This window comes from Ranitomeya variabilis, chromosome 1, assembly GCF_051348905.1.
Source record: "Ranitomeya variabilis isolate aRanVar5 chromosome 1, aRanVar5.hap1, whole genome shotgun sequence".
NCBI lineage: Eukaryota > Metazoa > Chordata > Amphibia > Anura > Dendrobatidae > Ranitomeya > Ranitomeya variabilis.
This window is the reverse complement of record NC_135232.1, coordinates 920764087-920791419: the sequence shown is the minus strand read 5'-3', so window position 1 is coordinate 920791419 and position 27333 is coordinate 920764087. Positions and strand designations below refer to the sequence as shown.

Sequence of the window (27333 nt, the reverse complement as noted above, 5' to 3'; positions counted from 1 at the left end):
CTAGATTTTGGCGGGCATTCTGTGCTAGGATGGGCATAGATTTGTCTTTTTCATCTGCTTTTCACCCTCAGACTAATGGCCAGACCGAGCGGACTAATCAGACCCTGGAGACATATCTGAGGTGTTTTGTCTCTGCTGACCAGGATGATTGGGTTGCTTTTTTGCCATTGGCAGAGTTCGCCCTCAATAATCGGGCCAGCTCTTCCACCTTGGTGTCCCCGTTTTTCTGTAATTCGGGGTTTCACCCTCGATTTTCCTCCGGTCAGGTGGAATCCTCGGATTGTCCTGGAGTGGATGCGGTGGTGGAGAGATTGCATCACATCTGGGGGCAGGTTATGGACAATTTGAAGTTGTCCCAGGAGAAGACTCAGCGTTTTGCCAACCGTCATCGTCGTGTTGGTTCTCGGCTTTGTGTTGGAGATTTGGTGTGGTTGTCTTCTCGTTTTGTCCCTATGAGGGTCTCTTCTCCTAAGTTTAAACCTCGGTTCATCGGCCCTTATAGAATATTGGAGATTCTTAATCCTGTTTCTTTCCGTTTGGACCTCCCTGCGTCCTTTTCCATTCATAACGTTTTTCATCGGTCGTTATTGCGCAGGTATGAGGTACCTGTTGTACCTTCAGTTGAGCCTCCTGCTCCGGTGTTGGTTGAGGGTGAGTTGGAGTACGTTGTGGAGAAAATTTTGGACTCTCGTGTTTCCAGACGGAGACTCCAGTATCTGGTCAACTGGAAGGGTTACGGCCAGGAGGATAATTCTTGGGTCAATGCATCTGATGTTCATGCTTCTGATCTTGTTCGTGCCTTCCATAGGGCTCATCCTGGTCGCCCTGGTGGATCTGGTGAGGGTTCGGTGCCCCCTCCTTGAGGGGGGGGTACTGTTGTGAATTTGGATTCTGGGCTCCCCCGGTGGCCGCTTGTGGAATTGGACTTGTCATCCTCTTTCCTGTTTCACCTGGTTCCATCAGTAGTGGGTGTCGCTATTTAAGCTCATTTCTCTGGTGGTTTCTTGCCGGTCAACAATGTTATCTGATGCCTCTCAGTGCTTGTTCCTGCTTCTGACAACTACTAGATAAGTTGGACTTTTGTCCATGTTTCATTTTGCCTATTTGTTCCAGTTCACAGCTGAAGTTTTGTTACTGTGTCTGGAAAGCTCTCGTTGATCAGGGATTGCTACTCTGGCGTTATGAGTTAATGCCAGAGTTTAAGGTAATCTCTGGATGGTGTTTTGTTAGTGTTTTTCTGCTGACCATGAAAGTATACTATCTGTCTTCTGCTATCTAGTAAGCGGACCTCAAATTTGCTAAGACTATTTTCCTGCTGCGTTTGTTGTTTCATCTGAACTCACCGTCATTATATGTGGGGGGCTACTGTCTTCTTTGGAATATTTCTCTAGAGGTGAGCCAGGTCTTATATTTTCCTCTGCTAGCTATTTAGGTCTTAGGCCAGAGCTGGGCATCTAGCAATACATAGGAAATGCTACCTGGCTATTTCTAGTTGCGCGGCAGGCTTAGTTCATGGTCAGTATAGTTCCATCTTCCGAGAGCTTGTCCCTCTATAGGCTTGCTATGATCTCTGCCTGCAGAGATCATGACAAATATTGCAGATTGCCAGCGTGGTGGGTAAGAAGTGGCTGCTCACACTGCTGTCCACACTGTCTTTCTCATGTAATACTGCAGATTACCAGAGTGGTGGGTAAGAAGTGACTGCTCACACTGCTGTCCACCCTGTCTTTCTGATGTAATACTGCAGGTTACTAGCATGCTGGCTAAGAAGTGACTGCTCACACTATTGCATGCCCTGTTTGATGTAATACTGAAGATAACAGGGGTGCTGGGTAAGAAGTGGATTCTCACACTGCAGTCCACCTGGTGTTTCTGATGTAATACTGCAGATTACTAGCATACTGGCTAAGAAGTGGCTGCTCACACAGCTGTTCACCCTGTCTTTCTGATGAAATACTGCAAATTACCAGCATGATGGGTGAGAAGCAGCTGCTCATGCTGCTTTATATCCTGTCTTTCTAATCTAATGCTGGAGGTACCAGGGGTGCGAGATAAGAATAGGCTGCTCACACTGCTGTCCAATCTGTCTTTCTGATGTAATACCGGAGATAACACGTATGTTAAGGTAAGAAGAGGCTGCTCACACAGCTGTTCACCCTGTCTTTCTGATATAATACCAGGAGTCCTGAGGTAAGAAGAGACTGCACATACTGATGTCTATCCTGGCTTTCTATCTAATACTGGATATATATATATGTGTACTAAAGCTAAGAAGAGGCCAGTTACAATACTGCCCATCCTGTCAAGTCACTGCTGGGACCTAGAAATGGCTGGACAGATTGTGGCATTGGTTTTCTCACAAAAGTCACAACAGCAAAGCTTCCTACTGCACTTGCTCCCATACACTTGCCCTATTATCATTGTAGGACAGGTTTCTGACAGAGTAACAAAACAGTGGCCATTTTAATTTAAGAGTGATTACCTACATATACAAAATGAGTATAATATGCTAATTAAGCGTGTCTAAGAATTTATAACAGTGAGATATTCTAACATTGAGTTTTTCAGGCACAGTACTGTATCTCAGGTGAAGCATAAACTCTTTTGCTGCTCAAGTAAAATATTTTACAGCGTCTTCTGCCTCTTTCAGTCTTTGAAGTTTTGCATTTTAGCTCTGACATAGACAATCATTTAATTTTCTGCTGTCTTTCTCCAGTGCTTTCATTGATACAGGAAAACAGGTAAAAAAAATCAAGTTAGAATATTGTTTTTGAATTTTTTTTAAAGGATTTCTTTAAATGATTTTCTTTATCAGGTGATTTTTTTTCATAAGATACTAATAGCATTCTGAAATAGGTCTTGGCCAACCAATTCAGAATATTAAACTTAATGTTCATTGCTGTACCTTCTCCCACTTTCTTGCTTTAAACTCTGGACAATTCAGAGTCGGGCGCCAGCTAGTCAAGCATATGTAAATCAAAAATACGGTAGTTATGCACCACTACCCCCAATCATAATCCCGCCCACCCTCTGTTCCAGCATTAGTGATAGTAAAAGTCTTGTGCATGAGAGGCTTTGTGTATTCGCATACTTTCATTTACTATCACTGATGCCGATGGGTGGGAGGATATGGGTACTGGTAGTGGTGAATATTTACTTTTGACTTACAAAAGCTTGACTAGACGGCATGCAACTCTAAATTGTCCGGAGCTTACAGCAAGAAAATGTGAGAAGGTAGAGCAATAAACGTTGCATGTTCTGACGGGGCTATCAAAGTTCTATTTCAGGGTACTGTCACAGGTTTACCATGACAGAGAGGAGCCAGAAGACTGAAGCGTCTCATTTATTCTACTCCTGCACTATTTAGAAGCACCTCATCTTCATATTAGAAGGTGCAGGTTTCTTTTAGCAGTGCATGGGCTAATCTGCTCAGTTTAGAGCTACTGGAAGCTTTCCTGCATTAAGGCTCTCAGCTGTTCACTGTTAGGCACTTCCATCTCCTATATAATCTGGGCTCTAGCAAGCACTCATTGCCAGAGCAAGCTTCACGCTGCATAGTTAGGAGATGGTGGTTTGTGGTTGTTGTTTGAGAAGGCATTTGGCAGATTTATCTGTGACTGTTGCTAGGTTTTGGGTGTGTGCTAATTCCCCTCCTTCTCTTACTTTGGTTTTACCCCATCCTCCACTCCCTGATGTTCACCTCTGATGTTTGTGTGATTATATTTGTATGATTGATATTTTCCTTTACCCCTGTTTGTATTACCGTGTTAGTGTGGTTGGTGTATTATGGTACACTACAACTCCCCTCTTCCCTGCGTGGGGGAAGGGTACAGACTGAGGGCAGATTCAGGAGCTAATGCAAGGTGCATGGACCCGGCATCTTCACCCTCAGAAATAATCCAGGGAATAGGGAAAGCTAGGGTAGTGTTAGGGACAGGGAAGGAGCCCCTGGGACAGATACTGTAAGTATGCTATGAAAAAATCATCTGACATACTCCCTTTAAATGCATAAACTGTGACCCTCACTTCAATGGCACCATTAGTAACCACTTACTTTGCCTATCCTGTATCCTGACCAGTTGCAACTTAACTCAATGCTACATCAAATTCAGGCTTTTGAGCAATTAAAAGAGATAAATATAGAGCAAGTTGGAAAACAAGGAAGGTGCCTACATGTCTAACCATTTTTTTGTGCAAATCACTCTCTGATTTTTACATTTATTTTCTTTTACATAAAAACTCAGCTTGAAGAACAACTCCTATTCCTAGAAAATGAAATATAGAAAAAAAGAGGAATGTAACCTCTGATTTGTAAAACCTCAGCAGACACTCTAAGTCACAGTGAGGATTTTCCTTTGAATGGATTTGGAATAGTGTCATTGTTGTAAATATTCATGATTGGTGTATTTGGAAACTTCCTGAACAGCAGACAGTTCCTTTGTGTGGATTCCTGCAAGCATTAATCATGAATGGCGGTAGCTGGAATGGGTGTAGAGTTAAAGTTTACAAGCACAATGTTCAGGAAGCTACTAAGATAAAAACAAACAATATTACATGAGTAGTAATACTGGGGGTACATAGGAAAATAAATTGATAAGAGCACGTACGCGACCTGACTGTGATACTGCTATTTTGTAGAATTCAGGAGGTCATGTATCTTAAAAAAACATGAAGTATGAAAGTTAAAGAGATTGTGCTCTTTAGAATTGTTCTCAGAAGGATGTAATAATGGCATGCTTTGGGTATGTAAGATCCAATGTTGAATTATGTCCAAGTCAGTAGAAGAACCTCATGATGTTTGAGATTATTAGCTTTAATTTAAAGAGTAATGTAAACAGCAGTGGTTCCTGGTGGTCACTGTTTAGCTTCCTAAACTGACGACATTATTTACATCTACAACATCCATGTGACCGTTGCAGTCAATAACTGGCCTCAGCAATCTCGTGTCATTCGAGCTCGCAGTCCCACTGAGGAATGGTCACAAGGCTATAAGACCTGGCAGACTAACATCAAAAGGACGACATCTAGGGTAACAAAGTTCCAACAGGGTGATATTAACATGGTGGCTCAGTGGTTAGCACTGTAGCTTTGTAGCACTGGGGTTCAGGGTTAAAATATCCACAAAGACAACATCTGCAAGAGGTTTGTATGTTCTCCCCTTGTTTGTGTGAGCCTCTTCCAGGTAATCCGGTTTTCTCCCACATGCTAGAGGATTTTAGACTGTGAGCCTAAATGGGACAGCAATGCTGATGTCTGTAAAGTGCTGTGGAAGTAATGGAACCATATAAGCGAGTAAAATAAACAAATAATAACAATAAATCACTAATGAACCGCTGATATTTCAGATAGTGCCAACAATGTTGAAAGGTGTCCATACACCTTAGATATCTGTCAGCCAACAGCTTTCTCTACTTCTCCCTCCCATACACATGTATGCCTGGCTCGGCCAAACATTTATGTGCTTTAAATGGGGAAAAGAGAGTAAGTTATGGCCAAATACCTCTAATTATCTCCCGCAGGAACAAAAGTATCAGGCGTATAAATTGTAATTGACCGATCTTTTAGCCCCCTAAAATCACCTGCCAGGAGAGGCATAAATATACAGGGGGTCTCTCTGACATCAGCAAGTGGGCCACCTTTAATTTAAAGTTTATGAAGACTTTAAGATGCAACTTTTCCTATGTTATTTTTTTCTTAAATAACACACGTTTAGGAAGCCTGACTGTTGCTGGAAGGCAATTCACAAAGGGTCAATCTCTGTAATATGGGTTTACAGTTGTTAGTACTCTTGTACTGAAATGTATTACATAATACTGTAAGTGGACCTCTTTGTTTGTGATGTTTAAACATTCTAAGGATAATGCTTTTTTTTTATAAGGATGAGCATATGCATTTGGCATGGAGACAAAATGTACAGTCCAATTAAAACAATTAGCATATGAAAGCTTTAATTGCATTTTTACTGTTGATAGCATTTGACAGAATGATAGGCTGTTTGATGTACTATTACAGCATAATCTTAATTTTAGTGTTTATTCTCAGTCTGTTGTCATGGTAACTGAGGTACTTAGCGTAATGCTGAAAATAAATACTGGAAATTATCTAAGTAAACAATCTTTATTTTATTTAACTCAGCTTCCTATCTACAATGAAGAATGAATGAATCCCCTCACCCTCCTAACAGCTGGCATGAAGAGGAAATCTGCCCAGATGTCCTGAGCAGTTCCACCATTCTCAGCTGACACAAGTAACTAGGGGACAAGGGACGTTCACTGAGCCACTCAGTAACCTCTTGTATCCCACATGTTAGAAATGTACAGCACAAATGATAGGGAATAGGATGAGTCTATTGAATGTATATAAACTGTGACAACGTACGGAATGGTCAACCTTACTAAGCGGGGCACAAGCATCGGTGCCCATACACTTCGCTCAACTTGACAAATGTCAAACATGATGGTTTTATTGAGCTTTTATAACCTTCTTTACTTTGCTTTTAAATGTTTTTACTTTTTTATACTTTTAAAATAAAAATGATTTCTATATGAAGTCTTAGCCATGGAAGCTGCACCTGGGAACTGGTCCTTAGCTCTTCTTGAAAGTACTGGCTGGTCCTCTGAGCTCACATATACAGTACATCCCTGGCTGCAATCTTTCTGCAACCTTCTCATTGGGTAGCGCCTATGCAAACAATACCACTTAAAGTAAATCTCCTTGCATGAATTAAGCTAAACACATTTTGAATCTATTCCCTCTATAGTATGCAGCACCTTACGTTTTTCTCATTTTTACCCATTTTCATCATACAACTTAGAGCCAGCCGAACACTTGCTCAACTGAATTGTTCATCTCTCCCCAAACCCCCATACACATGCGCAGCTATGCCTACTGTACATGTCTTTTTAAAAGGAACCTGTCATGTGAAAGAATGTCTGTTTTCCCCTCCCCCACCCCCAGGTTGTTCCATCATTGGTATTTATTTCATGTTCCTCTTTGGAAGAGCATTTGCAGTGTTAATCATTATATGTAGGGTTGAGCGAAACGGATCGGACATTTTCAAAAGTCACCGACTTTCAGCAAAGTCGGGTTTCATGAAACCCGACCCGATCCCACTGTGGGATCAGCCATGCGGTCGGCGATCTTCGCGCCAAAGTCGCGTTTCATATGACGCTTTCCCCGCCATTTTTTCAGCCAATGAAGGAGTGTGGGCAGCGTGATGACATAGGTTCCGGCTTGCTTTGTGCGGCGTCACAGGGGGTAAAACCGCCATCTTAACGTTTGGGATATAGCGATTTGCACAGTGGGAGGAGGATGAGGAGGAGGAGGAGGAGAAAAAAAAAAATCCCCATTGACTTGCATTGGGTTTCGTGTTTCGGTCGGCCCCCCGACTTTTCACAATAATCGGCCGATTTCACACGATCCGACTTTCGAGACAGTCGGGTTTCACGAAACCCGACTCGATCCTAAAAAAGCAAAAGTCGCTCAACCCTAATTATATGTCTTCTGTCTACTGCACTATGGTATGATCTTGCTATATTTTATCTCCAGCTGTTCTTCTAGGATTTTTTCATGAATATTGTTGCAAATTTCTGGCATTATTTTACACACTTGCATTGTGCGAATTGTGATCTATGTACATTAGTGTATTTGGAATTTTGCATCTATATGTTCATTTTATTGTTGGTCCTTGGGTGAGTGGGATTTTTTCCTCCACACTATCTTTTTTACTGTTTTTGATACATTTCAATAAAGATTAATATTACGTTTTTGTTTTTTCTTCCATTTGTTTTTTGATATCTAAATAATTGCTCGCAGTAACCTTTACAGTTTTAGGCCCTTTATAGATTTTAACGCTATTAACCTGCAGATATGGGGTTAATATGCTGGGTAACATAATTATGAAGCCACATGGCTTCCACGCTAAAAGCTTGGCTGCTGGGAAGAAATGTGCTCTATTTCTCCTGGCAGCCTCCGGTTTTGATTCATAGAGGCGCCGCTGGCACGGCTTCAGTCACCACTCAGTGCATAGTGAGTGGCGGCTGTAACTGTGCGCCATCACTGACTGACAGCTGGCTCTGTACTGGTGCTCTGCTGAGCAGACTGTCAGTCAGTACCAGGTAGTGGTTACAGTCACTGTTCACTATGTACTGAGTGGTGATTGAAGCCTCGCCTTTATGACTGAAATCCAGAGTATGATGGGAGGAATAAAGTACATTTCCTCCCAGCAGCCGACCTTTCAATGTGAATGCCGCATGGTTTCAGAACGCTTTTAGCCAGCAAATAAACCCCATATCTGCAGGTTAATAGTATTTTTTTATCTCACAGGTTCCCTTTAAAGAGGAAAGTAGTATAAGCCATTGCCAGACTTCCCTATAAGTAGATTATTTCCCAGGGAAACAAAAGATCTGGGAAATAACTCAACAAGCCTAGTTCTTCTCCCCCAACATTGTCGGGTAGGGGAGTCAGGGGACTCAATACACGATGGTTGGCAGGACCTGAAAAAAATCAGTGGATTTAGCTGGATGAAATCTAATGCATTAGGTGTGTATCAAGACAAGTTACTATATCCAGAAGAACCACAATGATTATTATTTTTTAATCTTAGACAATAATATGCTTTTTATTATGTAACCCTAAACAAACTAAGATACTCAGATAAAATGCCATGCAATCACTGAAAGCCCAGAATACTTCTAGCATATTTTGGCTTGGTTATATCTGAATTATAAGGCGGTGAAGCAGTCATCACACTCGAATGTCATCCATGAGGATTTGTTAGGAGCTGCCATTGTTCCATTATTAATGGAAGCCATTATCCTCATATGTATGGAAGCTAATCGAGAAGCATGATAATAAACTTACAGATGGGATTGCTGACTTTTAATAAAAACCTACATTTTTGAGGTGTTTACATAAGTTTCCATTAGATGATCAATTATCATTCTACATTGTGAATTGGAATTTGTACATCTACATTAAACACTTTGTACAGCATGCCGTGGTCACAAATAGAACAAATTGTATGATTATTCAATCAATTGTCGTAATTATTTGCAATGTATGTCAAAGAACATATTCTAGGTGCAAACACAGCAAAATTAAAATTTGCACTCAAACTATTAAAGCATGGAACTAATGAACTGTGCAACCCTAAATTACCATTTCAGCTTCAGATCATAACATTTAAATGCATTAATAAAAATAAAAATCTCTGCAAAACAGAATGCATACCCAGTTATAAATATGGAAGAATCACAGCCACCGTCACCAGAGAGTAGTGATTCTAATTAGAGCTAAGATAAATGCTGACATTCTGGATTAGAAAAATGCCACATAGACAAGAATGCTTGGCAGAAGAAGTAGACCCCAAGAAGCATTTTATTATGATATGATGCATTAAATTAAATTAGTGAGTGAAAAGTCTAAAAATAAAAGTAGAAAATCTGCATACCTTCATCGGCATCGGTCACATTAAACGTAAGAATTGTTGAGCCAATCGGTAAATTCTCCATTACAGAAGTGCTATAGGAGCTCAAGCTGAAGACTGGGGCGTTGTCATTGATATCCAAAATATTGAAATAGACTCTCACACATGAGGACTGCCCTCCGCCATCTCGTGCACATACTGTGAGAATGTAATACTGCTGAACTTCAAAATCCAGGGCACGTGTTACGTTAAATACTCCAGTTACAGGATTCAAGAAGAACATGCCATCCTCATCATCATCGGTAACAGTGTAGGTGATTTCTCCATTGATACCAGAGTCATCATCTGTGGCCAATATTGCAGCTACAATGGAACCTGATTATGTGAAAAGAAAGAAATTACTTCAAATATGGGACGGAAAAAATACAAATAAAATGAAATGTAACTACATTTCAATCAGATGAGGGCTCAATTCTACTTCTAGGTAAATACTAAATCTCAGGGGAAAAATTTTGGCAAGAAACTTTCAACTTTAGAACGCGGTGGGTAGATTTCTATGGCTGTATATTCAGTCCTTGTAAGGTCTGAGTTTCTGCTCTCCTAGCCTAACAATGGCTCTATTTACGCAATATTGTAAATGATCTCTTAGACCAGTGTTTCTCAACTCCGGTCCTCAAGACCCACCAACAGGTCAAGTTTTCAGGATCTCTTAGTATTTCACAGGTGATAATTTCATCACCTGCTTCAGCATGAACTCCATCACCTACGGAAATCATGAAAACATGGCCTGTTGGTGGGTCTTGAGGACTGGAGTTGAGAAACACTATCTTAGACAAAAAGCCAACGGATGAGAAGACTTACCTGCCATGGTGTCTTCTGTTACATCAAATGAGTAGACGGCTCTGGAGAATTTCGGGATGTGATCATTGACATCACTGATTGTGATATTTATTCTCATATCTGAAGACTGAAGACCGTCATCTGCCCTAACTAATAGGGAATACTTAGAGCGGCGTTCTCTGTCCAAGCGTTTGGTAGCAATCAAATCTCCAGATTCCGGATCAATACGGAAACTGTCATCGGCGCCACTAATAATAGTGTATGTTACCAGAGCGTTCGGGCCCTAAAAGAGTAAAAATATATTTATTTTTATATGACTAAATATATATTTTTGTAAATATAGAAAGAACATAATAAAGCATAAGTAAGTAAAAATATTATTGAAAAAATATTTTACTCCTCCACCTTATATATATGGATTTTTTTAAATCATGTTGGAAATCAAATACTTTTTAGAAATTCAATGGATATTTAAGATTTCGACAAAGAACTTGATTTTACATGTTTTATAACTCTGGTGGGTCTTGCTGGATTTAATAACATACATTTATTTCCAATTAATTTATATGTGTTATATTAAAGGGGTTGTACAGCATAATTAAAAAGCTGCATACAGACAGCAAAACCTTTACAATATTGAAATATGATTAATACTAACCCCTCTACTCCCTGTGGTTCCAATGTTGTGTCCCGATACTCTCCGCTGGTTTTCTGTTTACTTTGGATGAAGATGTCACAGCCCACATACCCCATTGCTGCTAATCACTGACCTCAAAGGTCTCTTGAGACATACTGTTGAGATCACTGATTGGATGCAGTGGTCATGTGGCGTTTACAGACTAACTTCTGCAGCCAAGGTATACAGAAGACCAGCAATTAGTGTTGGGGATGTGAACAGCAGGGATACACCTATGAGAAACATACCTGATGATCTGATGTGTATGGAGATGTGGCAAATCTTTAATGCAAGTTTGAGAGAAAAGGGTCCAGCTTCAAAAACCAATTGGAGGTAAAATTGTGATTTTATTGTTAATCCATTAAAAAGATATACACATTGCAAAAATAAAGGGCAAGAACTCCTTGAAACCTACATGTTTCGTACGCCAAACATTCTTAGTCCTGATGTCAGGACTAAGAACGTTTGGCATTCGAAACATGGAGGAGGTCTCCCCCTTCCTTTCTTTTTTTACAATGTGTATATCTTTTTAATGGATTAACAATAAAATCACAATTTTATCTACTATTGGTCTTGGAAGCTGGACCCATTTCTCTCAAACTTGCATTTACTTATGCTGGCAGTGGTGTGGTTTATCACTATTTTGAACACAAAGGGTGAGCTGGTGCTTTTTCTATACACCGTACTTTGCCACTCTTTAAGGACCTATGATGTTGAGGGGAAAGAAACATCGGTTTTTCTTAGGGAAGATAAGCCACTGCCAGAAGGGCCTGTCAGTGGCTTACTCTACTCTTCCATAGAAAATGCATGAATGCTAAGCTAAAACAAGTGTCTGAATATAGAAATCAGAAGGTATAGCTGTCAGATGAAGAAACATTCAGCCAACATCTATTAAACATGTATGCCCAACTAAGACACCAGTCATTTTGTGTCTATAGGCTCCTTAGGTGTAAATCTGGTAAGTCCATGTATGAGGTTTTACAACACTCATCCGTCACACCATAGTCTTACAGTAACAATACATAAATACATATTAAGAAGTTCATCTTTTTTGTTCATGTTAACCGCCTTTCTATATCAATTACCATTATTTCCCTTGCACCAACTAAATTTTATTAATTCATAACCAGAAGACTACAAACAATATACATAATGCAGAATGTTATTATAGCATCGTAACATTTTCTTTATTCATTTGAACAATTAGCCAGGAATTTAATGGTGGAGTATGGTAGGCGGTCTTGTTATAGGCTTAGTCGTAATTACAATTCTAAACATCTGTTGTAAAAAAAAACTGTTTTCACTGTTAGTTAATGAGGAAGCTTTCAATATGTGACTTATAATGTGTAATATGATACAATCATTTAGAACAGTCACTTTTTATTATGATGTTGAATTTCATGCAAAACCAAACACTGAAAGTATGCAATGAAATAACCTTTAGGCTAATGCAAAAGGACAGAAATAAATACACCAATGTTTTAAAAAAAGCAATCCCAAAAGAGCGTCAGTATTATTGATATCAAATATTATTAATATTTTATGAAGCCTTACCCAACATGATGATTGCTATAATCTGATACAATAGTTTCACATACCACTATTACTCCATGAAGAAAAAGCATGTAATAAAATACAGTCATAATTGTGATGTCTACGGAATATAAAATATTATTTATCGCATAGGGAATAGATGTATGGTATGGTATGATTCTGAAAGTTGTATCGACTTCGGTCTGAAAGTCAATATACTAATTAATTATACTAATATATTGAAAAATTGATTTGAGTGCCTAGCCGTATGGTTGGAATGGGTTTATTATATGCCTTTACATAGATTGACACATTATCAAGAAGACCTAAAATATAAAAACTAACATAATACATTGCTTGCTGCTGGAGGTACAAAGCTCTCATTCATGGTTGGTATCGGGTGGCTGAGGAGATTCTCCTATGGCACTGCAGGAAGTGATGTCATCCCGGTATGTAGAGGTGCAGAGGTAGTATTCGTATTCTTAACCTGGTGTCTAAGGTGGCCCTTAGTCCCCTATGCCACTTTAGAAGAAGTAACACATGACACAATACAATTTTATATGAAAAATTAGAAGCGATGAACATCTGTAATCTCCATTTTCCTAAGTATCATTACTTGAAGGACTCAGTGCAGAAGCACAAGTGAATTCTGGTGTAAACATCTAAGCTCTGTGAATAAAACCTTTCAAGTTACTTTACTTTTCCCAAAAACGTAAATAGGCGATGTATTGAACGCAACAGCTCATGCCTATTCAGAAACTGATACAACAATCTATTCGTCTAATTACAGCAATTATTTTGATCTTAGATTATAGAATATTCAGAGTACAATAAAAAAGGAATAAAAGTCCCAGTAAAAGTCTCATTCTAAAATTTTCAGTGGCGCTGGCTCTTCGGAGCAGAAAGTCCACAAAGCACTTGGCAATAGCACTAGTGATGAGCGAATATACCAGTCAAACCCCACATGTAATCAAGCTAGCTAATAGCTGTAAATCATTCAGCTGCCGCTGAATGAAAACTTAATCTCCGAACACGAACAAATACTCGGAGGTCACCCAAGCGTGCTCGGGAAAACCCGAGCAACGAGTATATTCGCTCATCACTAATTAGCACGTGTATTTAAATAGAATCTGTGCTACGTTCACATGCTGTTAGGGTTGGCAGAACGCACCGAATATATTTATTAGATGGGATTGGTGCGTTCGCAACCCGGGATCCACCGTGCAGGAAAGAACCTGCTGCTAAGTAATTGGCGGCACTATATGGCGGTATGATCCAGCTCTGTTAGCTTCACAGAGCGGCCGAGAAAGCAAAGCTCTGTGCCCTGTTAGACTTTCACAGAGGCACAGGCCAACTACCCAAATGAGAGCAGTCAGTGGTCACGCATGTACACAAAACTCCTCGCCGGAGGTGCCAGCATTCTAGGGGCTTATTTCAGCCAGGTCCCTGAATACACACAAACACAATCTCCTCGCCGGAGGTGCCAGCATTCTAGGGGCTTATTTCAGCCGGGTCCCTGAACACATACAAACACATGACCACACTGGCGCAAAGCACATAACGTAGGAAGATCCTAGCGCATGGCCGTGCGGCCATGTGAGCCTTAAATAGCTGCAGGACGTACAGGACCTTCCTAGAAGGACTAATGAGAGGCTGCTACAGAGCCTGCGCACCTACAGGACCTTCCTAGAAGGACCAATAGATTTGGCTGCAGTACCTGAGCATGTGACCCTTGATCTCCACTGAGAGATCTTGCCCTGGGCATGCTCAGTGTGTGCAAAGCAGGACTTAGTCCCAGAAAAGCCTGCTTGCTGCAGATCAGTGCAGGGTACAATAGCAGAGCCTGGAGAGGCAGCAGTAACCCTTTGCACAGTATCAGTCTTAGTGAGACGCTGGGACCGACGTCTCCGCTGAGCAGGCTCCACTGCGGCCGATGCAGAATGGGAGACCGCAGCAGACACGGATCGAGATTCCCCCTGTGCAGCAGAGGAAACTCGACTCCTAAAACATGCCCCTTGAAGAATCTGAAAGGGCAAAACCCTGAGCATATGGATATATTTACCTAAATTGGATAACATTGATGTGCTGACTATACTATGTCCTTTTGTGAGTATGGTAATAGCATTTTAGAAAAAAAATGCTATTGGCTTTACACTATGTTTTGACTACGCTGATTTACCGGCCGTGAGTACAGGCCCTAATTTCCATATTTTATAATTATTTTGATCTCCATCTTCACTGACATCTTAAATATTAGTTGCCTATTCTTTACAAAGTTATACTGAATCTGAAGGTGCATGAGCATATAATAAGAATTTACAGTAATATAGAGAAAAGTCAAGGTTACAAATTCATTAACTAGTTTTCGCCTGCTCCCACGCTATGACAAAGCGTTCTTCGTGCTCTGAACTACAAACCTATACTAAATGGAGAGCTGGATATTTTCTTCTATTACATAAAAGTCCTTTAAATCTGATATTATTCCACTTGCATTATGGTATTCTAGAGTTACACTACTTTTACTCTAAAGAATCCCGACATACACTATTGAATTAAATGTTAAGATGCCTTCTAGTCCATTGTATACTTCTTAGAAATATCATTTTGTGCCAATTCTATAACAATAGCAAGGGGCTTTCAATATAATTCTTTCTCAACAAACCCTGAGAACAAAATGTTTATTTAGATGGTAAAATACCAACAGCCTCTTTAGAGTGGGGAAAAGGTGCTTTATGTTATCCTGAACAAGCAGCTACACGTGAATAGTCTGACGCCACATTAGATAAAGTCCGACAAACCAGCTGATTACACTGGGTATTGGCCAACCATCGAAAGTGTGGGAGTATCCCAACTTGTTCCGTGGCTGATGTCAGAAGATATCGGGCATGTTGGATTCCATCCTTTCTCAAAATAAAGATAAGCAGAGTCTAATAGAGCCATACTCTTCTCCGCTTTCGAGAATATGTGCAGTAGAGCCAAGCTTGCAAGTGTCTAGGATTAATTAATTTTGGCATCTGAATAGTTAAACATAATTATATTATCTGTACGCATTTTCCATTCCACCAGTAATAAGAATGTGTATGCAGGAGGAAAAATGTATTATAGGGTGTCACAAGGAAGAGGGTTATTTTGTGTTTTTATTATCTGGCACCATACCGAGCGCTCTGGTTTTTTTAGCCAAATCGATCTTAAAAGATACTATTATGATAAGGGCTGTTCTCCCTACATGCCAGTAGAGAGCCCCTCAGTGCTGACAATGTTAACAATTCATTGACTTGTTATCCATAAAAGAAAAATGAAACACTGATATTTCCTTTCCGTCAGTTACCACTTATACCAAGGTGTCACATAAAAATGTGATGTAAAAGATATTACAAAAATGTTAAACAGAATAACCACAAATCTGTGAGACAAGACCAGGTGTCTGCAGTCCCAACAGACACATACAATCCTTTCCTTGTTGAAAGACGCAGAAGATGGAGCTGGAGCAGTTATCCTCACTGTAAATTATATATACAGATGAAATATCCATTTTCTAATACACAGTATAGAAATCCATCCACATTTCATTATTATTCGACTAGCATGAAATATTATCCCATCACTGCCCCTTTAGAACACTGCCAGATATAGCACCAAAAAGCAAATGACCAAAGGTGTATAATAAAGGGATTTTGTCACTAGATTTTAACTACCCCATCTGAGAGTGGCATGTTATAGGTGCAGAAATCATGAGTCCAGCGATGTATCACTTATTGAGCTACCTGCTGATGTTTTGATAAAATCACAGTTGTATGAAAGGCAAATAGCTCCGCCTACTCCAGTGATTGGCAGATTTCTGTGAACACTGAATGGGCAGAAAGCTGTCAATCAGTGGCAGGGTTATACAAAGCTTATAAATATGAAGGACTATCTGGCAGCCGCTCACTGGTCCACTAGTGATAAACTCCTGCTGTTACAACAGTGAGTTTATCAAAACTATAAAAAAAACTATATAAAACTATTAAAAAAAAGTGACATATGACTGGAATCAGGGGCTCTGTCTCTACATTATGCTGCTCTCAGATAAGGTGGCAAAAATCTGGAAATACGTCCCCTGTAAGGCTCTTTCAGCTGCCGTTCATAGAACAACCTACAACTTGGAAGGTATTAATACATTTCGAAATAATGAAATTAAAATTCATGTTTATTGGATAAGAAATGGGTATTTCTCATATCTCAACATTTTCAGGAGTTTTTCTAAACTTCATAATGTTAATAAACAGTTTACTGGATCCAGACCTTACTGCACCCGTTGGACTACAACCAATGTTCAGTGCATTAGGCTTTTTTTCCTCAAGAAACTAATCAGTGACATTACATCATTTAGTAGCTAAGGATTTATTATATTTATAAACATGCTATTTCCCAAGCTCAAAGCTCCATGGAAGTTTATCTGAACTCTGTTGATTCAGCAGATTAAAACTATGTTCTAACTGAGTCTTAAGACGTGTTTAGATCCCTAGCCGTCACAGTTCTCTAAACTTAGAAATAAATGCATTGCTCTTACTCTGTTTCAACTTACACCGTAAACTTTACAAAAAGACTTCTATAAATTTGTCAAGTGACACTAATTTTTCCTTATCTCTCTTATCTCTAAATATACATTTTAAATCTAAATATATCTAGACAAAGAGGTGAACCTGGGAACTCATTTACTCTATGTTACATTGCAGGCTTCATTCTGGACCAGGACAAGGCAGAACTGAGATTTCATCATGAATGGAACCAAAGATTGGAGAGCAGTCAAGATAAAACAGACCATAAGAGGAGTTAGGAGGAAAGATAGACGCAATCTGAAGGTCTACACTACTGGTATCTGGAGTATTATCTGAAAGATAAAGGCGGAACGCTATCAGGAGTTAGGCTACGTTCACATTAGCGTTAAGCTAATGTGCGTCGGGTTTGCGTCGGCGACGCAGCGGCGACGCATGCGTCATGTGCCCCCTATACTTAACATGGGGGACGCATGCGTTTTTTTTTGTTGCGTTGTGCCACACATGCGTCTTTTTTGCCGCAAGCGTCGGACCAAGAAAACGCAACAAGTTGCATTTTTCTTGCGTCCGATTTTCGGCAAAAACCGACGCATGCGTCGCAAAACGCAGCGTTTTTGCGTGCGTTTTGCCGCGTTTTTGCGTGCGTTGTGCGTTGCGTCGCCGACGCAGCGGCGCACAACGCTAGTGTGAACGTAGCCTAAGTAAGAGTCAGGACCAGAACTAGTACTACAAGTATCAGGAGTTGCTCCTAAGGGTCAGGGAACAAGAAATTAGGAATATGGAATAAGAACCAGGCGGAACGGCATCAAGAAGAGTAAAGTGCTGTAGCTGACACTCAAGCAACAGGTACATTGACTCGGGAAATGACGGGAGAAGGTGACTGGAGACTGAGTCTACAAAGCCATAAATGGGAAAACATGCAGGGTTGGAAAGGAACCAGTCAGGTTTCTATTACCTATGTAAATAAAGGCAGAGTAGGTGGGGGTTGTTACTAGCATCCGGATCATGTCCATGAAGATTACGGTCACACTGTACCTGCTTCCATTGCAGTCATTGGGGCGGGGTGCAGAACTGAAAAGTCAAAGCTGTTCTTCAGTCATGTCTACGTTCAGCCTGTTTATGTGCTGAGCTGGACATCAATTAGCAAAACAGTGGGCATGAAGGGAGAATCAGATGACTGGAACAGAGTGGGGCGTAGTGCTACCTATTCCACTAAAATTGCCCCTAGTGGGCTCTGCCTATTCATAAATAGGGAATTCTTACCTGAAATATTCCCTTACAATAGGAGCTCTTGATAATCTGACCAAAAGCAACCGATTGTGTTGCATGACTACAGAATTAGAACTTCTGCTTTGCTAAAAAAGTTATGGTTGTGCAAAAGAACCAAAATGACACATGGAAGCTTCAATAGGCGACTGGGATCAAATGAGATCTTGCCAGTGAGCAACCACGGAGAAACCACCAAGATGGAGAAAGAGGACACAGGAGTGAGGACCGGAGTGTAACCTAGCTAACAATAACCATGGAACGGAAACCATGCAAAAGCTGATATACCCCATTTTATCTAATATCTAAAGCTTTTGATGCCCCAACCAACTATGGTGCTATTCAGGACCCTTTACGTCTGCCAAGAAAAAACATTTGCATTTACAAAACATGATTAAGAAATTAAGGCATCATAAATATTTGGTATCATGGACCATCAATATTACTGAGCGAATACTCATAAATGCTAAGATATGCTGAACCGCTGAAGATCTATGTGGGAGCCAGCATAGGACACTGTGTAACACGCCTGTATAATATATTCATATACGAGGCGCCCTGAGGAGTATAGTGCATGTGCTGTAATGTTTGTTGACACATTTCTTTCTGTAATGATAAATTAAATTCAGTACTAAAATATTCATTTGATAGAAAACACAGATGGACGTCCATATGGAATTATTAGCATTTGCCCTTGGAGAATTCCAATGTGTGTGTGTAATATTGCACTCTTCTTGTACTTTGATATTAAACTTGAAGTGTAATGTCGTCAAATATGCCATTATTAATATTATTATTTCATCATATTTCATTTAAATTTTGTATAATAAAACTGCTGTTCCTGTCCTCAATTACAAAAATTACTTTTCAGAGTCATAAACCATACCCTCCACATGTATGTTTTTGGCAACTACACATACTGTATATTTCTCTACTGCCCAAATACTTGGCTGTCATTTTGTGCTTTCTTTTATGCTGCTTTTTAGTCATTTTCTACTATAGCAGAGTAACTTCTTACTAAAAATGGAAAGGGATCATTTTCTAGTATTAGTTCTTACACATGTCAGTCTGTCAGTAACTCACTTTCACCTTCTGCCCGGCATTGACCTCTGCAAACAAAATTCATTTATAGAAACATTTAGGGCAGAGTTTCCCAAACTCCACTCCTCACTGCCCCCAACAAATCATGTCCTCAGGCTTTCCTTAGTATTGTACTTGTGATGGAAGTATCAGGAGTTCTCTCACCTGTTCAACACTATGGAAATCCTGAAAACATGACCTGTGGGGGCCATGAGGACTGGAGTTTAGGAAACACTGATGTAGGAAATACAGTGGTTTTTAAAAGGTTTGGGCACCCCTGGTCAAAATTACTGCTATTGTCAACAATTAAGCAACTTGAAGATTAATTATCTTTAAAAGGCCTAAAGTTAAAGATGTATTTAGCCAATATATATATATATTTTTTTTTCATATTTTACATTTTAAAAATTACAAAAAGGAAAATGGGCTGATGAAAAAGTTTGGAGATGTGTGTGCTCAGATAACGTTGACCAAGGTTTCAGACCTTAATTAGCCTGTTAAGGTTATGGCTTGTTCACTATCATCGTTAGGAAAGGTCAGGTGATGCAAATTTCCCAGCTTTATGAAAATCCAGCATTGAAAGAATTGACATTATTCTAAAACAGATTTTTGAATCAGATTCTGACATTTACAATGGGGTATATGCTTAACTTCAACGTTGTTTTTTTAATTAAACTAAATGCATTTCGGGGTGTTATTTAACAATCTCATTTGTGCATTGAGAAATGTAAAAGAAAAAAAAAATCATCCCACTTGCAATAGCAAAAAGTCTGATCCAGTTATTCTTGGCTTCTACTTCCACTCATACTGTCAGCCTCCAAAAAGTTGCCAAGATAGCCATGATGTAGGAACTATCATACCTGGAACTGTTTAATGGGTTTGTTCCTCAAAGCATATTTTAAAGGGAACCTGTGAGCAAGATTTTGCTAAGTAAACTACATGCATTGTCATGTTGACGCATGACACTGATTAAAATGATACATGGGGTGAATAAATCCATTTTGTGGCTCTTGTGTAATCAATCTTAGAAGTTTTCAGTTAATGACATGCTCGTGCACAAGAACCACAAGATGGACCCCAGGTATCATTTTAACCTGTGTAATAGTGCCAACATGACAATGCCTGTAGTTTACTTAACCAAATCCTGCTGACAGGTTTATTTTAATAAATGGTCACTGAATAATAACACTGGTATGCAGTGATTTTGGTACCAACGATGTCTGAATTGTTTTTTTGTTAAGTTTCTGGTGCTGATTAAGAATATCAATTTGGTTTTCTCAGACTGGCTCTAGATCTGAGATTTTTAAAAGGTTAATAAATTTATTACAGTAGAATTCTGGTTTCAAAAAGTCACTTTTATAGCATTGTAAGCCTACAAATTGAAATACTAAATAATTATATGGGATATTTCATTACCTAAGACACTGTTTAAAAGTCTAAAGAAAGACCAAAAGCTATTGCATTTGTTATCACACACAAGTCACATTGGGGCAGTGCATTATTTTCATGGATGAATTAGCTCACAAACTAGAACCAATTCAGCAAATGTAATGGGATTTTTTATTTTAGTACCTTCAAAATACCCAAAATTCATTCAAAAACCTTTGGCACCTTATTTATTTATTTTTTTTGGAGACCTGTGTAATGAGTTTCACAATTGGATGTATGAAAAATAATGATCTTGTGTTAAGATAATCTTATAAATGTGCCTCAGCTACAGGGTCACACTGGACCACTGGGACACCAGAGAATTATCAGGTGGGCCCCTGGAACTTGGCGGGCCCCTGAGCATGACGTAGAGGGGGCCTGCTGGTTTCAATTGAATGTGCGCCCGAGAATGCACAACAGGTGAAATGTATTGCCCCGTTACTGTCGCAATAGGCCGCCGTCCTAGCACAGGCTGGAAGTTGACGCGTGTATTACTTTGTGTGCCTGTTGCACGAGGCTCATGACAGTGACATCGCCGGCATTTGATGTCACTGTCATGCGACATCTGCAACGAGGCACTCATGTCAGCCACTGGCCTCTGCTAGGTCAACGGATATTTTAACATGAGCGCAGCGGATCTCCAAGATCCGCGCGGTACCCCGGAAGCGCAGGGAGGTAAGAGGGTTTTTAATTTTTTTTCTCTCTCCCCATTCTGTCACTGTGAATGTTGGGCCAGGCCAAGGAACCTAGGGGGCACAGACAGGGCCAAGGGACGCAGAGGGCACAGTCAAGACCAAGGGACCTAGGGGGCACAGCTAGGGTTAAGAGACCTAGGGGACACAACTAGTGCCAAGGGACATAGGGGCTTAGAGGGAGCCTGTCAGGTCCCCCATGCCCTCCAGCTCAGCAGCATTCACTTATGTATGAGTAAATTCCCTGACTAACTAGACCTGTATAACATTTGTCAGTAAAAATGAGGTTTAAAAAAAGCCTTCATATTGTCCCAGTTTTCTTTGCTAATGAGGACTTTGACTAGTCGATGGGGCTAGTTACCCTTGACTGGTCAGCCCTCTCTCCATGTTATCACAGCGTTCAAAGGCGCAATACACATGATCGGAAGTTCAGGAGATGGCTTCCGGACATGAGCAGTGCGTGCCTCTGAAGCTGGGAACTGTACACCTGGCTGCAGAAACGCAGTGACGCTGCTGAAATGTGCGGAACACATGCGCAAGATTTGCAGGGGCTGGCGAAGACAACAGCTCCCACAAATTATGCTATCATGCCCACAAGGGCAAAATTCACTGTATTACCTGTAAACTGACACTATATACAGAACCCTTGTGTATAATGTCACACATGATAACTGCATTATCTGTACACTGACACTATATATAGAGCACCTGTGAATAAAGTCACCGGTGATCACTGTATTACCTGTACACTGACACTATACTGTACACTATACACTCCTGTGTATGATGTCACTGGTGGTAAAAACAATGTTGTTAGTATTGTGGTTTTTATTAATGATCAGTATTGTAGTATTCGGTCACTATGTGTGGAAATCTGTGGTCTGGTCATGGTGTGCTGATATTTCTCCCTTGTATGTGGTATTATTTGGTCACTATGTGGTGGTAATATGTGGTCTGGTCACGATGTGGTGATATTTCTCCTTTGTATGTGGTATTATTCGGTCACTATGCAGTGGACTATGCAGTCCAATCATGGTGTGGCGGTAATTCTCTCTTGTATGTGGTATTATTATAAATTATTTTAACCAAAGAAGTCATCTAATGCAAACTACCGTAATTGTACATCCCAGTTGTATAGTGTATGCACAGTAGATGTGCAACAGCCTCTGTTTTGCAGTCAATGCTCCACTATAACAGGGATAACAGCTAACAGGTATTTGCATATAGCTGTAGGGTGGGCTCTTAGGGTCAATTTCTCTTGTTGGCCCCAGACACCATAATGCAACCTTGCTCAGCTATATACTGTTATTTGATGTGTCTCATCATACATAGCTGTGACAGTTCTTGGTCTGAATCTTAGTTTTTGGTCTGCACATACCATAGCTCCTGGCCAGGTAAGATAGCATAAGTCACTTATGATACGTGAGTATGCAGAGGAAAAAGCAGGGGATTGCAGTGGTTGCTTTCGGATGTAATACATTTCCCTGCCTGTTTTATCATAGGAGTGAGTGTTTCTGCTATGTCTTTAGCCATCTGAGCTCAACATAAAACAAGTCAGTGGCTCCTGAGCTTATATGTCACTGACTTGACTTTCGATAAGCTCACAGGACTGGTGACGTGACAGAAACACTCACCTCTATGACAAAATGTGCAGGGAAATGTGTTTCCTCAGTCAGGAAAATGTGTTACCATCGAAAGCATCAGCTGCAAGCTTCTGCTGTTTCATCTGAATACTTACTTATCATAAATGAATTATGCTATGTCCCCTGGCCAGGGACTGTGGAATGTGGTGACTATGAACTGGAGCAGCACTTCATGGTCGGACACAACCAATTCACAGTACTAGCAAAGGCAAATTTATAAGATAACCTCAGCCCCGGAAAAACATTTTTAAACACATATAAATGTGGAACTTATTATTACAAGATCTATTAATTAAAATGTACTTTGTTCATGAACAACTTCTTTCAGCACTGCAAATTTAAAGCTTAATGGCAACAGTGGTTCATTTTTATAAAAATTGCCTATAAGCACGCCAGGTCTGACCTGACCTTGCCCTGATTTCTGCTCCTGCATTGTTTAGAGTTCGCTATAGAATCATAGAATGTTAGAGTTGGAAGAGACCTCCAAGGTCATCATGTCCAACCAACTGCTCAATGTATGATTCACTAAAGCAGAGGTGTCAAACTGCATTCCTCGAGAGCCGCCAACAGGTCATGTTTTCAGGATTTCCTTCGCATTCCACAAGGTGCTGGAATCATTCTGTGGAGGTGATTAAATTATCACCTGTGCAATACAAGGAAATCCTGAAAACATGACCTGTTGGCGGCCCTAGAGGAATGCAGTTTGACACCTCTGCACTAAACCATCTCAGACAGGTGTATGTCCAGCCTCTGTTTGAAGACTTCCATTGAAAGATAACTCACCACATCTTGTGGCAGCCTGTTCTACTCATTAGTCACCCTCACTGTCAAAAATTATTTCTTATATCTAATCTGTATCTTTTCCATTTCAGTTTCATTCCATTTCTTCTCATGTTTCCATGTGCAAATGAGAATAAGGATGATCCCTCTATACTTTGACAGCCCTTCAGATATTTGTAGACAGCTATTAAGTCTCTTCTTAGCCTTCTTTTTTTGCAAGCTAAACATTCCTAGATCCTTTAACCATTCCTCATTTGACATACTTTGCAGTCAGCTCACCATTCTAGTAGCCCTTGTCTGAACTTGCTCCAGTATTTCAATGTGTTTTTTTTTTTAAATGTGGTGCCAAGTGCTGGACACAGTATTCCAGATGAAGCCTCACTAAGGAGGAGTAGAGGCGGGATTATTACTTCACATGATCTAGACTCTATGCTTCTCTTAAACTTAATACATCCTAGAACTGTGTTTGCCTTTTTTGCTGCTGCATCACACTGTTGACTCATGTGCAGTTTGCAATCTATTAGTATACCCAAGTCTTTTTCACACATGCTTTTGCTTAGTTCTATTCTTCCCATTCTGTAGATGTAATTTTCATTTTTCTTGCCCAGATATAGAATCTTGCATTTCTCCCTGTTAAATGCCATTCTAGTAGTAGCTGCCCATAGTTCAAGATTATCCAGATCTTTAGGAATCATTTCTCTCCCTTCTCTAGTATTAGGTATCCTTCCTAGCTTTGCATCATCTGCAAATTTGATTAGCCTACCTTCAGTTCCCTTATCTAGATAATTTATTAAAATGTTGAACAACACTGGTGCCAGGACAGAGCCTTTTGGTACCCCACTTGAGACACTCTTCTAATTGGATGTGCAACCATGTATCACCACTGTTGAAAAATGATTACTGAGGCAATTATGAATCCACCTGACAGTAGCCTTGTCAATCCCATACTTGGTCATTTTTTCAATGAGGATAGTAAGAGATACTTTATCAAATAATTTACTGAAGTCAAGATATACTATATATACCTCATTTCCTCGATCCACCAAGTCAGTGATTCCATCATAAAATGAAATTAGATTAGTCTGGCATGACTTGTTTGCTACAAACCCATGTAGAATCTGGTTAATTACTGCTTTCTCATCCAAGTACTTACATACATGCTAGTTTATAATTTGTTCAAAGATCTTTCCTGGTATTCAAGTAAGGCTCTCTGGCCTGTAATTTCCTGGCTACATTTCCTTCCTTTTTTGAAGATAGGGACAACATTTGCCCTTTTCCAATCTTCTGGGACTTTTGTTGTTCTCCAGGATTTTCAAAAATGTATGGTTCTGCAATTTCCTCTGCTAGCTCTTTCAGTACCCTAGGATGTAAATCATCTGGCCAGGAGATTTAAATTAATTTAAATTAGCTAAGTGCTCCTTTAGAGACAGTGTCCTGTAAACTTTTCAATCTGTTAGGATGTTTTTGATCTATGATGATGTGTTTTGGGCTAAAAGCTTCATATTTACAAAAGTTTTTTTATTTTCTGATTTCATGAACCAAGCTTTTTTGTGAGCAGTATTTTCTCTGACTAATGTAAATTTGTCCTTAATGAGTATTCCATGCTGTATATTCTGTTATTAGCTATGGACACTTTTATATATATACCGTATTTTCCGGCGTACAAGACGACTTTTTAACCCCTGAAAATCTTCTTAAAAGTCGGGGGTCGTCTTGTACGCCGGGAATCGCCTTGTACGCCGGGTGTATATGGTGGGTGGGGGGGGGAGTGATCCTGATGACGACGAGGGGGCGTCTCACAGGAAAGTGAGTATCCCCCATTACCTTATCATAGCGCTGCAGCGTGGGGTCTCTGTGCTGGGAGCGGCGGCTGCTGTGCTGTGCTGTGCTGTGGCGGCTCCTCTTCTGCAGTGTGGGGCCTCTGGTGCTGTGGGGCGGTGGCGGCGGCGGCGTATCTTCATGCAGTCGGGGCTCCTCCGGCATCTCAGCCTGGAAGCCCCGCCGGCAACTCCATCGGTGTAATGCGCTGACCTCCGGGAAAATGGCCGCTGCTTAGATTCAGATCTCGTGTCCCGAGATTTCGGGACGAGATCTGAATCTGAGCATGCGCAGCCCCCAGCGGCCGGGCCACCGCATCGCACCTATTGAGCTGCCTCCGGGAAAATGGCCGCTGCTCAGATTCAGATCTCGTCTCCCGAGATCTCGGGATGAGATCTGAATCTGAGCAGCGGCCATTTTCCCGGAGGCCACCTGACCGCATTGTACCGATGGAGTTGCCGGCGGGGCTTCCAGTCTTTGAGATGCCGGAGGAGCCCCGACTGCATGAAGATACGCCGCCGCCACTGCCCCACAGCACCAGAGGCCCCACACTGCAGAAGAGGAGCCGCCACAGCACAGCACAGCAGCCGCCGCTCCCAGCACAGAGACTCCACGCTGCAGCGCTATGATAAGGTAATGGGGGATACTCACTTTCCTGTGAGACGCCCCCTCGTCCTCATCAGGATCACTCCCCCCCCCCCCAAAAGGCACATATTCACCGGCCCTATAAGACGACATACGGTGTATAAGAAGACCCCCAACTTTTAAGAAGATTTTATTTTTTAACTGGTAAAGTTGGGGGGTCGTCTTATACGCCCAGTCGTCTTATACGCCGGAAAATACGGTATATATATCTATATCTATATATACTATGTATATATATATATATATATATATATATATATATATATATATATATACACACAGCTCTGGTAAAAATTAAGAGACCACCACATCAAAACCCTGTCATGGGCAGCCCACTCACCAGACCTGAACCCAATTGGAAATCTCTGGAATGTAATCATGGGGATGATGGATAGTCACAAGCCATCAAACAAAGAACTGCTTACATTTTTGCGCCAGGAGCAGTGTGAAAGACTGGTGGAAAACATGCCAAGATGCATGAAAGCTGTGATTAAAAATCATGGTTATTCCACAAAATATTGATTTCTGAACTCTTCCTGAGTTAAAACATTATTATTGTTGTTTCTAAATGATTATGAACTTTATTTGAGGTCTGAAAGCACTGGGTTTTTTTTAATTTTGACCATTTCTCCTTTTCAGAAAAAAAATACAAACTTTATTGCTTGGAAATTTGGAGACATGTTGTCAGAAGTTTATAGAATAAATGAACAATTTACATTTTACATATACCTATAAAGAGAAAAATCAGACAAACTGAACATTTTTTAAAAACATAAAACAATTTTTTATTAAAGTATTCCAAAAATGTATACAAACCCTTCATAAAATTTATCAAAGAGCTCCACAAGCCCAGTGGGAGATCAGCATCCCTCCTCACCCCGACGCACGTTTGGCTTCCACTTCTTCTGAGGGCGTGTCTATGGATGGTTAGACAGGGGTTATATACTGTGCAGTGACTAATGGAGCTATT

The 27333-nt window shown here is 40.4% G+C and overlaps 1 protein-coding gene across 1 annotated transcript in view; it reads right to left on the bottom strand.

The window, feature by feature from the left end:
• The window catches only part of FAT4 (FAT atypical cadherin 4), a 340488-nt gene that overhangs the window by 91527 nt on the left and 221628 nt on the right, over positions 1-27333 (bottom strand). Inside the window, exons 3-4 of the mRNA XM_077279100.1 lie at positions 10289-10550; positions 9452-9802 (exon numbers count right to left, since the gene is read on the bottom strand). Of these exons, the coding sequence (XP_077135215.1) occupies positions 9452-9802; positions 10289-10550 (613 nt within the window). The remainder of the gene's footprint in view (positions 1-9451; positions 9803-10288; positions 10551-27333) is intronic.